General features: G+C 31.7%; 2 protein-coding genes across 8 annotated transcripts in view; both read left to right on the top strand.

Moving 5' to 3' along the window:
• LOC108690072 overlaps positions 1-9,496 on the top strand; it is a 12,078-nt gene extending 2,582 nt beyond the window's left edge. For 2 of the 7 annotated variants that reach the window (XM_018197173.1, XM_018197174.1), the window contains exons 3-8: positions 7,509-7,645; positions 7,731-7,952; positions 8,037-8,219; positions 8,303-8,431; positions 8,499-8,700; positions 8,774-9,496. In XM_018197173.1, the coding sequence (XP_018052662.1) occupies positions 7,509-7,645; positions 7,731-7,952; positions 8,037-8,219; positions 8,303-8,431; positions 8,499-8,700; positions 8,774-8,847 (947 nt within the window). In that variant the 3' untranslated portion in view covers positions 8,848-9,496. Of the gene's footprint in view, positions 1-3,441; positions 4,008-4,658; positions 5,210-6,641; positions 6,865-7,508; positions 7,646-7,730; positions 7,953-8,036; positions 8,220-8,302; positions 8,432-8,498; positions 8,701-8,773 lie in introns of those variants that run through there. The other 5 variants (XM_018197171.1, XM_018197172.1, XM_018197170.1 and 2 more) reach the window with 5 other exon arrangements.
• A 1,652-nt stretch (positions 9,497-11,148) lies between these two features.
• LOC108690077 (cysteine and histidine-rich protein 1 homolog) overlaps positions 11,149-12,708 on the top strand; it is an 8,529-nt gene continuing 6,969 nt past the window's right edge. The window contains exon 1 of the mRNA XM_018197180.1: positions 11,149-11,369. The gene's annotated coding sequence lies outside the window, so the exon portion shown is untranslated. The remainder of the gene's footprint in view (positions 11,370-12,708) is intronic.

Here is a 12,708-nt window from a genome sequence, read left to right as displayed (position 1 = left end):
AATCTGAATTTAAAAAAGATATTAATCCTTAGTATTTTTTATTAAATATTTTTTATTAAATATTTTTATTAAATATGAAATTATTAGATGTAACTATTAATATTGTATATCTCACGTTAATAATGGATTGAATATCTCGTAGATAAAAACACGAGACAATGCATATACAAATAGATATGGAACAGAAAAAAACGATCAGAAAAATATTTTTAATATTTGAATGAGATTAACATAGAAGATTAATTTCTTAAGTAATGAAAAAAGAAGAGGAAATTAAAGACAGAAAGCACAAATGCAAATAAATTGGAAGTGATAAATTAGATGATGCCAAAAGCGAGCAAGATAAAATTGATTTGCATGCCGCGAGGAACATATACGGGGAGCGTAAAGTCGTCCCTGACATTTACATAGATTTACATTTAAAAGATTAGCCTCTATGAGAGCACACAAGAAGTAGTTTCCGACTTTCGTTATTAATTTATTTGTCGTAGGATCGTCACGTAACATTTGACGCTGACCATGAGAGAATTGCCTCGTCGTTTTTTTTCTTTTTTTTTTCTTGACTGATTTTTATTTATTCATGTGAGAAGAGATGCTTTTCCTAATTAAGGCGGAAAAAGAGGCGTGCCATTGACATAAGCTTGCATGCGTATTGTTGCGCGATCGCAATTCTATTTCCCTTACTGACGCAAATGCAATGAATATTTAAGCAGACACGCGTACGGAAACTCCGGCGTTGAGTCGACATATCGTCGATACTTCCATGATATCGCATTTTCTCTTCAGAATTTAATATAGGATATTGTTAAGTAACTAACTAACTGAAGAAGCGCCAACTACAATCTCAAACTTAAATGTTGGCAATAATTCTGTACATTGAGAAACTAACGTACTGAATTTTAATAAATATTTATTTGAATTGTGCTAACTTTATTTACAATAAATAAATATTTATTCAATAAAAAAAAAGATTATTAAGTTGAATTTATAGTTGTATCAAATAAATATATCTGTATAATATTTAATAAATATTTAGTTGGTATTTTCAAATAAATATTTCAAATAAATGATTCATTAAAATTTAGAATTTTTTTTAGTGTATATAATTTATTTTAAATACATTTACTTCAGATATATGCAGATTGCGCGTGTAATGATGTATTGTATCAGCTGCTTCGTTTTCGTTTATCAATTCAATAATCGATTCGTATTTATTATTTACTGAATTGGATATATTTATCAGAATGATTAATATTTTGAATACCGAATGTATTTTGATAAGATAGCCGACTATCTATGTACGGAAAGAATAATTCTAATAAAGTATCTAAAAATTTAGCTAAATACATGTCTGAAAATAATTTTGTTGGAATATTAAAATAATTATATAGAAGACGCTCAAGCATAACGGACAATGTTGCAAAAATTTGACATTCCAGCAACCAGTTTGTGTGTCCTACATAATTATTTTGATGGTCTAAAATAATAAAATTATTTTGATGGTCTAAAATAATAAAATTATTTTGATGGTCTAAAATAATAAAATTATTTTAGATCTGTATCTAATTGAATTTTTACTTTAACAAAACCTTTCATTCCGTTCATAGACTTTTAAAATGCGAATAGAATGTATGTGAGAGAAACCGACGATGAAAGGCTTGATGCTTCATATGGTATTAAATGTTAATTAATCGACAGAATTAGTCATACAGTTATATACGCACGAAAGTTCTGCGTATATCGGCGAGGACAGACGGCTAAGCAACATCCGCTTAATTAGCAAGGTATCTAACCGTTTGTCGTTAGCATTGCCGATATACGCAGTTGCTTCCTTTCTTTCAACCTCATTGTTATCGCAACTTCGTCGTGAAACATAATTCAAGCGACATGCAACGTTGTGCACAAAACGAAGATTTGAAGATACATGACTCTGCAAAAAATACGTCCACGATAACGTAATGCAATCATGCGATTTAATTAGGTATCAATGAAAAGAGGATTTCAGCCATGGTGATTAAGCGAAATCGATTATTACAGTAATCAAATCGTCTTATTTATCATTAATAGTATGCATGCAAAATTGCATTTGTCGTCGACTCGCGGGTATGCATATTCGGTAGATTTTGTTTTTCCGTATTCGTAAATTCGCCAAAATTCCGGAGGCTTGGAGTTTCAGTGCATTAAAATTTTATACGTTCATACAACTATAAAATTCCAAGATTTTTCAATTCTGCTTTGCAACGGTTTCTCTCTCGACATTGCTCTTTTTTTATCTTCCTTCTTAGATTCTTAATTCAATGAAGAGCTGATGATATTTTTTTAGTCTGAAAAATTTACTTTATCGATAGTAGGTGTGAATAATATATAATATATATAGCTACTTTGAAACTAGTAATATTTAAATGTGAACAATAAAATGGCCTTTTTTCCTCACACAATCGGTATCTTATCGAGTTCAGGGCCGCGAGCAAGTAATTGTGTCGCAACGTATTTCCATCCAGACGCGCGCGATCGACCCACATCATATAGAATTAATTAATTCGCACCCGAAACCCTTTAAATTGGATTTTAAATCGTGTTAAAATAAGAACGGACATTCAAGAGACCCTAAATAAAAGAATTTTTGAACAAATTAATTTTCACTGCTTCGTTTTAGCCATAATAATTCCATCATTCAATAACTACATAATTATAGTAATATCAATTGAAGTGTCAATAGGTTAAATGATAATATTATCGTCACGCTGATTTTACGTGGTTAAATAATCAATTACGAAACAAAAAGACAAAAAGTTTAATACAGTTGACATTCGTACTTGTATATTTTGTTCGTAAGAAGGCTATCAATAGTAAGGTTGATATTTTACTTTGAAGGTTTCGACATTCGAACATTGAACTTCGAAATTTCGAAAGCATTAAAAACGAAGAATTAAAATTATATAATTATTAATTTAATATAGCTAACAATAACGCATATATTTTCATAAAAAATATACTACAAATATATTTTAATTTTTTCTCTATAATTAAATTTTTTGAAGCTTAAAGGCATCTTAAAATTCGGAAGTTAGAAATTAATTTCGAAGATTTAAATTCTTTGAAAGAAGCTTCGAAAGAATTTGAATTTTCGAAATTGTCAAAAAATAACGATTCTAATCAATATAGTTAATCGGATTTATTCCTCTCTCTTATCTAATCGATTTCATTATCTAAAATTAATTATTAATTATTTATTATTATTTCGATATTTATATATTCCGTTTTTCTTCGATTCATTCTGGACTATGTTTAAAACAGAAAACGATATAAACGATTCCAACTCTTTGCTCGCGAAGCAAGGTTAACTTTTCTATTATCAAATTACCATAACTAGGATTAATAATTAAATTTCGTTTGAAAAATATCTATGTATATCAGATTCTTACGAGCGATGATCAAACATTTAAAGCACTTCTTGCGTTCATTATCGCGTTTATCAAATAATTCTACCGTCGTACAAATATAAAGAGAGCCTTGGAAAGATTAACGTTATGACAACGATTGCTCTTATCAAAGCCAGCTCTTTGCCTTTTTCTCGCCGTTGAGCAATTTTGATGCGGTCGTTCTTTCATTTAAGATGTAATAGTCATTGTACATCGTTGCGTGTCACGCATGTTCAATTCAAATCCAGCTTTTCGATCGGTATATATGTGTACATACGTGTGTGAATGCAAAGGTGATCAGGTACCGGCCGACTGATAAGAGCTTCTTGCCTCAGTGATGAACGCGTCGTTGTAACGTTCGGTACATAAAGTTCGTCCGTCCACTTAGTTTCTTAAAATCTTCTAATTTCCATGACGCAATCACGTGTAGGATTTTTTTCTCTGCTTATAAAATTCATCTCTCGTCGAGATTATATATTCACTTCCTATATTTCAGTTCCTCTCCTGTGTTTATGAAATTGTGATAGCGTGAAATTGTAAAGAGCGTGTTTGGATGTACAGTTGATTTGTTGCACTGTTTGTAAGGTATCGTTGTTTATCATGCTACGATTATCGCTTCATTGCGATAACAAACTGCTAATTAAACTTTAATCGAGAGTTTTAAATCTGGCTCTTCAGATACACAACTATCGCGAATGTGATAATATAATGAAGTGTAATAATAGATTTATGTTGGACATTTTTTATTTAATAAATTATTTAATAAAAATATCGTTTCTGAATTGAAAATATCATGAGATAAAAAATAGTGCTGGAGTTGAGAAACGTTGATTAAAATTATAATATTATTATACAATTTTTTACCAAGAGTTTTCATTCTTATATGTATATTTTTTACCTAATATTACATTAAAATATTACATTTAAATGTGATGGTTTATAATCCTATTTTTATCTAACAATTTACTTAACAGAGCATTTAATTCAAAATTAATTTCTTTATCAGAGGAATTGCTTGAGAAGTCTTAGCACTTACATTAACATGTTTATTTGCATTAATGAACTTTATATCAGTTGTTTTTAATTAATATTTGTGTTAATCAATTTTAAATTATTATTAGTATTGTGAAACTTTACTTTGACGCTAATTGCAGCAATAATTTTGGTAGCGATATCGTTCAATTATTACACATTTTGTAATACAGTCACTTATCCGTGAAATATAATTAATTTTAGAAGCAGTGATCAATTAACGAATATGCATAGATATATGAGATACAATTAATATTTGAATGAGAATTGCGAATTAATTAGTTTATCAGCTCTCTGGACGATTGCGAGCCCCGAAAGCATAGCGAGAAAGCTATTAAATTAAATATTTTTCGATATTTTCGCAGACGAAGATGTAGACTGAAGTGAAGGTTTTTGTGCCGATTAATTCGCACTGTTTGAGCTCATGTAGGTATCGAGAAGTTGCGCAAATTTTGTGTCGGCGGTCAAGCATTATTGTTAGCTAATAATTAAGAAATGATAACGAAACGATTCTCCAAACCCACGGCGATCGTGCAGTGTCTGTCGAAAAACATTGAAAGTGAAGTGTATTAATTGGGAATTCGTCAAGGATATCCTAAAAAATAGGTGGCGCGGTTTTGCTTGAGATGGACTCGGTGGCAGTGACGGTGCCGCTTCGTCAGCCGACGAAGAAGATGAAGAAGAGAAAGGAACTTGACGCTCTGGCACCGGCGCACGCTATCTCCCGTCGGAATTCCGGGAAACGCAGCTCGCAGGTGAGTAAAATAATTACAAGGGATGTTTGGAAAATAAAGATACAAAAAAACTTTAAATTTATTTTAAAAATCTATTCACAATTCTTCACGGTAAGAACAGTTTTACTGAAGTATCTAAAATTTTAGCTAGATACAAATCTGAAAATAATTTTGTTAGATCATCAAGATAATTATGTAGGACGCTCAAACTGATTGTTATATAATATTAAAACTTTTTGCAATATTACTCATCATGCTTCAGTTTTCTACATAATTATTTTGATGATTCAATAAAATTATTCTCAGATTTATTCCGTTATATCTATATAAATTTTTAGATACTTCAGCAAAATTGTTTTTTCCAATTGTTCGGTGAGATTATTTATATACATACATTTTTCTTTTTCGACATAGTTATTCAAAATACTTATTGATAGTTAATAGGTGTTTTGTAAAAAAATATCAATTTTTGTATTCCCGCGTCTCAAAGGTCTGCCGCCAGTCTTTTGAATCACATCATGATCTCTTCTTTTATCTCAACGTCGTCAAATTTTTTCCCAGTCAGATAAAAGTTCAAAATATGGATCACCGTGAACATTAATGAACGTCAGACCTTCCGAGAATTTACATCATTTCATGACATTTTGTCATAAACATATTGAGTCACAAACATATTATCACTATAAAAAGACTGATGATTTATTTATGAATTTTCGTTGAATGCCCATTTCTTAAGAAACATCTAACCAGAAAGAAGTTTGACAATGATATAAAATGAAAGAAGAGATTACGTTGATTCAAAAGGCTAGCAGAATTCTATGATATAGGAATACAAAAGCAGATTTCCAGATTTAATAAAAGTTTGAATGGCGGTAACTATATCGAAAAATAAAGTGTATGTGTATCAATAATTCTCAGTGAAAGATTTGTAAATAGTGTATTTAGAAAGTAAAGAAGGAGTGTTTAGAAAGTAAAACTACAAATTAAAAAATTTATATCTTTACTTTCTAAACACTTCTTCGCAAATTCGATATCGATTTTTTCTCTGTGAAAAACAAAGTGATAGTCAAAGTGGTTCTCGAAGTGAACGATGAAAAATAAATGATAGATGAAGTAAGATCCTAAATATGTAATGTATAATGAAAGATATATTTGGCACCAGCATAGATTTTACACCAAAGACGCGAAAACACAAATTATCTTCTCGAAATCATTTGTGTCAATGTTTGCACTGTTCCCCGAAAATAAGAGAGTCAAAATATGAATACAAACTCGTCGATGAAAAATATTCCGCTAATGTGCTTGAAAAATCTAAAACAAAATTCAGTGCGAAAAAGGAAGATAAGAAATACTTATAAAAAGAAATGATGACTGTAATATAAATGAAGATTATGTTATTATTTTTTTAATTCTGATTATAGAAAATACATTTGTTTCTCTTACATTTTTATAGGAATTGTTGACTGACAGTAGCGACGATCGTTCGGAATATTGGAATGTCTCTACTAGAAACGGACGCAAATGCAGAGGCAGAAGGGGACATGTTTGTCCCGGATTCCTTAAAGCTTGTAACGCTTTTTTGGCATGTGCCTCAGTATTAGCGACCGCCAGTCTGATATGGTTATTCATCGACGTTCGTCAACAGCTTACCGCTCTGCGAACCGAATTAGACCAAGGTATTGGTCTAGCATCTGCAAAGTTCAGCATTAAGTGGTTAAATCAAGTTAATAATTAGAGAAGAAAATATCTAAACTTAACTTGAATATGCAATATAATTGTTTTTATATATAATATCTAATGTACATTGAGACAAAAAATTTATTAAATCTTAAGGTAGAGCTATTCCATCAGTTTCAATCTTAAAGTATAAATATAAATATAAAAATTTACGATAGCAAATATCTTTTTGCAGTAACGTGCTTAACTATCTTATATAATCATGATTGCTTCTTGAAAGCACAAGTATGATGTTTAAATGATGTTTTCAGTATACATTGTTCAGGAACATAAATACTATTGTGAAAAATGGATAGAAAAGCTTCTAATATATATATTTTTCATAAATAGTAATTAAACATTTACTTACAATAAATATTTATTTATTAAAAAAATAATAGTTAAAGTAATAAATGTTTACATTTAGGAAATATCTAGTTAGTATTTCCAATAAATATTTATCAAAATTTAGTACATTTTTTGCACGAAAAACCGATTTCTGTAAATATTTTTAATTAGAACCTTTCAGAACTTAGAATCGTTATGATATCTCATAATTCTATACTTTTTTGCACTTTTGTGCTTAATGTCTTTTATATTACAGTGATAGCGGGCAGCGAGGGTGTCCCGGACGCTTTACAGAAATGCCATTCGTTGTCGAGAGATCTCCAGAACAACCAAACAATAATTTTCTCCAGACTGTCCGATCTTAAACAGCAGATAAATAATTTTACGGTACAGGTAAAACCGCACAAGTAACATAATTCAATTGCGACCGATTATTGACCCGGATGACTCACATCCTTCTGGATCGATATTTTTACAGTTGGCGCATATTCAGCAGGACTTGCATAAAGTACAGGAGTACTTTCAAGCCGCGCCCGAGATGGCCAATTTGCCGAAACGCTTGGATGAGTTATCAACTAGCGTTGCAACATTTGGTAGTCAAATAAGGGATCTCGGAGCCACAGTGAATACCCTAAAAGAGACGAATATGAGGGTACAGGATGCACAGACTACTATGCAACAAAACATTAGCAGTATTAAGGTAAATACAATCAATATTGAAGCGGAAATGAAAATAGTAGAAATAAAATTAACTTGTTCAACGTTCATCGCCATATTTTTGTAGCACACTATATTAGAATTGTCGAACATTACTCAAAAGCCTCAAATATTGAGCATTGATGAAACGCAAATTAAGACTGACAAACTAAACCTCACGATATCTCATTTAATGAATAATTTAACGCATGTTAATGAAACCTTGTCGAGCAAATTGCAATGGGTCGCCGATGATCAAGGCAAAGATCGCGTAAGTATCATGTGATATATAGATTTTATAATAAATACATATTTGGAATATCAAATTGTTACATCTCATTTTTATCATTACAGAAAAAATTAGTTTCACTTCAAGAAGCAACAGCAGCCATTAATACAACAATGATATCTTTGCAAGGGGAGTGCGTTAAAATGTCTGAGCAGGCTTCCGTTCTAGCATCGATTCAACAATTAACAAAAAAGGTGCACATTAATACAAGATTCTACTGATCGATGTTTTGTTAATCATCAATATTTCTAATTGTTATAGATGAACGAGGTACGCACAACCGACATAGAATTAATTGGCAAGTTAAAGCAGTTGGAACAATCGTATAACGGACTGAAGAACTTTACTAACATAATATTCACGACTGTGTCTGAGATGCAGAATCAGCAACAGATCAATAAGATCAAGTTACCAAAATCGTTAAGTGGTGATGTGACAACGGAAATGAATCGCGATGCGATAGGTAATGTCATATGTAAAATTTCTCATAAAATTTCTACTTGTAAATTCATAACCATGCATCATCTTATTTGCAGATGTAAATAATATTGCTCAGAAAAAGAATGACAAATCTCAAATGTGGCAGAAGCGCAGTTTCAGCGAGCAGTAAACGAACCTAGAAGAAACTCGTTTAAAAAGAGACTTTCACATGGTGAAAATCACAATTTAAGAAGCTGTGTATTTGTAAATATTAATAAATTAAGTACATGTTATGCATGTACATAGAAAGATATTTATGATACCGCACGGGTATCCAGTGGAACAATAATCCATCGTGATCCTCGATTGATCTGCAATTGCATTGAGAAGAGACTATCGTGAGCGTGCCGTGGCCTGAATGAAGCTACTTACGTCGAGCAATAACTCAAAGCGTATTAACATTATTGTTAGCGAGGCGAACGTTCTGTATTCGACCTAGATTAGATATGTCAATTCCTAATAACATTAAATTAATAATAACATAAAAACACACAATGTAGCAAGAAAGATAGTTCAGAAATACTATGGAAAGTACAAAGTCGACAGCCGCCTGGAAAACGAATTCTCGGTAATGTCTAGGAAAATGTTTATATTTAAGTAACGGCAGCGTATACCGAAAGTTTTCTACTCTTCTACATTTTGTAGCGTGATACATACGCTATTGTATATTTCTCCAAGTTTTTCAGCGTGAAATAATAGTGTTCTTTAGATCGTAGAAAAAACTATATATAAATACCATGATTCAGGATATCTATGTAAATACAATACAATATTATTTAACGAACAGTGTGATAAAATGATAGAGAAGTAACTACACATTCTAATTGCGAAATTAATTAAGTTTGGTTTGCACGGTTAACAAACCAATTTATTGACGATATATATTTTCGACTTTCAGTTTAGTAACACATGCACTGTACAGTCGAATGTACAGTTAAATGTGATGGTTAAAGATGTTAATCTTTCTGCGACAAATAACTTTCACTGTTGCAGATAGTATTGTAGTAGCTTGATCAAATTTTTTTAACAAAGAACGAGCATTATTTTTATATATATCGAGGATAACATTTGCGAAAAAGGATAAAGCGAAGTGAGTTTTCTGAAAGCTTGTTGCATCTCTCGTTAGTACATGCGAATGAATTGTTTTTCAGCGAATCTTTAAATAACTATAGGTAGAATGTACAGAGAATTAGACAGTATTCGCAAGTAATTATTTCGCTTACAGTTATATAGAAAAATCTAGACGAATGTGTCCCAATATTTCTCACAATAGCATGCGAGAAGTTACTGAAGATCAATTTTTTGAAATATAGTTTTGACTATGCATTTGTTTGTGAATTTAGGAAGATAATTACGTGCGAGTATGTGACATAAATCGGCTACAACAATATCGAAGTGAATTAATAAAAAAAAAAGGAAAAAGGTATTTGATGAAGTTAATATTATTTCTTGATGTATCCTCAGCATTATTGAGCATGCGAGTTTGATAAGCCATTTATTGTTTAATGAAACTCTGAAATGCTAAGTCAAGCGGAAGGAACCTAATCGTAATTTTTATATAAAGGATCCCATACTGTCTGTGTGTGTGTGTGCGCGCGCGCGCGCGCGCGCGTGTGTGTGTGTGTGTGTGTGTGAAAATTAATCCCGGTGAAATGAGTTAACTTTCATATATAATATAATGCAGCTTATAATGTAATAAATAGAAAATATAGACAATGTTCGATAATGAATAATTTTTGCTATAGTGTATCAGTGGTGTAAAACTTGTGCTCGAAGAGCATCTTTAATACACTATATGCATTTTCCAGCAAGAAACACAGATAATACAGTGTAATAGAATGAATCATTACATTCTTGTTGTTTTCCAATGTTAAAGCTCAAGTAATATATAATCTATGTTATACTATATCTCTCTTGCTGGAAAGCATCATTTAGCTTAGAAACTATTCATGTTTGAGTGTGTCTTGTGTCTGTATATTGATATTCATAATCAGTTCTTATAGGTATTTGAAACTATCTTAAATACAGTCTCAAAATGTCATAAGTTAATCACAGAGCTATATTAATATTTTAAGATATTACTTAAGATAATCTTGAATAAGAACCAATTATGAATATCTATGATATTTTTTGTTATATATGAAAATTAACTTATTTTCAGGATTCAATTTTCTATGTAATTAGCGCAAGTCTTTTATTTTGCGAATGTTCAATATTCGTGAAATTCCATACTCATACCCTATCAATTTTCTATTTCTTTAAACAATGTTGATTTAGTAATCAAATGCGTAATCTCGGCATTAATTTTCTTTTTGTTTGAGGACAGATGCGAATTTTCTTTCTCGTTGATTTGCGTTTCTCCGGAGGAACGCAGTCTTCTCGACGCCCTCATGGACTCCCAAGCTCACCATGCATCTCGGTATGCCCCGCTCGCAGGCCGTTGAGTCTCGCGCGATTGGTCGGGCCTCGTAATTCTGTACGGTGCATCTGGTGCAGCAGATGCGGCGTGTCCCCATAGTCCAAGCTTCTCATCTCTTTTGTGGACGATTCGATCGCGACTGGATTCTTCTGATCGTGTAGTCACTGATATTGCCGTTGATTTGCCGTGTAATTTGGCGAAAATTTGGCGCTCGGATACGAGAGTGCTTACAAGTAAGTACGAAATTACGTCCAGTTGACATCCATTTTATCACATTTTATTGTGTAATTTTATCTTGAACGTAAGCCTCGTACTTTTTTTTTTATTTAATTTTCGCAAGTCGCTCATGTGTTTTATAATTTTATGCACCGCCAAATTTATATATTTGTTAAATATAATTCTGAATAGAAAATTCATGCATTTCTCTGATTTCTGCTGGCCGTTTCTAGCGGTAGATCGATACTTTTACTCGTATATCTCACGCGGGAGTCGCTTTGTTCTGATCGTATACTACGCATTACTATTGTTCGGGAAGTCAAGCTTGAAGGTCATGTCATTGGATAAAAGAGGATAAAATGTCTAAACCATTCATAGAATTTTTTCAGAATTCGCAAGTGATTGTTCTTTTCATTTCACTTGAAAATTAGCGTTCTTATCCTATCCTATCTTGAATATCTTGATAACTGATGACAAAAGTCATAACTTTCTGAAATGAATCAGTTAGTTGGCATGTTATCATCGCGATTTGTTGTGTGCGAAATTAGTATTGCGTCTTCATGTGGACCTAAGTGAATCAAAACGAGACAAAATCCGGGAAGGAGATTATCGTTGTAGAAATTACGACGCGTTTAGACGTAAACAAAGCGTTCGTTCGATCACTGACCCCGTCGTGCTTCCGATAGCCCCGAGCGATCGATTGGTCTGTGATTTTATTTCACGATTGAGACATCAATTCGCTTCAATTCTAATAATAGTTATTCGATCGAATTATTCCATCTTGTATAGTATGTATATTTTGATTTTTACGTACATATATGTTTTGTAACTTTTCTTAGTTTATTTTTCTGTCGCTTTTATTCATATGGAGTGGAAAGGGTTATTGCAGCCTGTACTTATCTTACCCATGTTCTTTATACTTTCAAAAATCATTCTCTTTGCTTTCTGAAGTGCGAACTAAGAAATAATTAGTTCTTATCAAACTAAAATTATGTTTCAATAATATTGTTTTATTTTTTTTTATGATAGTAAATAAATATATGAATATATATTATTATATACATATATCTGTTTATTGTGCGTGCGTGTGTACGTGCGTGCGTACGGAGACTCCGGCATATTTAAAATATATATTTTAAATAAATTTTTGGAATCTTTTTTATATTTTTTATCTTAAATAAGTCATATCAATAGTGTAGTTTCCACTGAAGTTTAATCCGGATCAAAATGTAGAATCGATTACAGTCGAGCATTCTCTGGTCGTTCGACTATACAGAGGAATACTCGACTGTAGTTGGTTGGTTCTTACATTCTGATCCGAATTAAACCCTCGATGGAAATTAGGCCAATTATACA

Source organism: Atta colombica, unplaced genomic scaffold (genome assembly GCF_001594045.1).
Source record: "Atta colombica isolate Treedump-2 unplaced genomic scaffold, Acol1.0 scaffold293, whole genome shotgun sequence".
Lineage (NCBI taxonomy): Eukaryota > Metazoa > Arthropoda > Insecta > Hymenoptera > Formicidae > Atta > Atta colombica.
The sequence above is the reverse complement of the archived record's forward strand: the minus strand, read 5'-3'. Positions and strand labels throughout refer to the sequence as shown.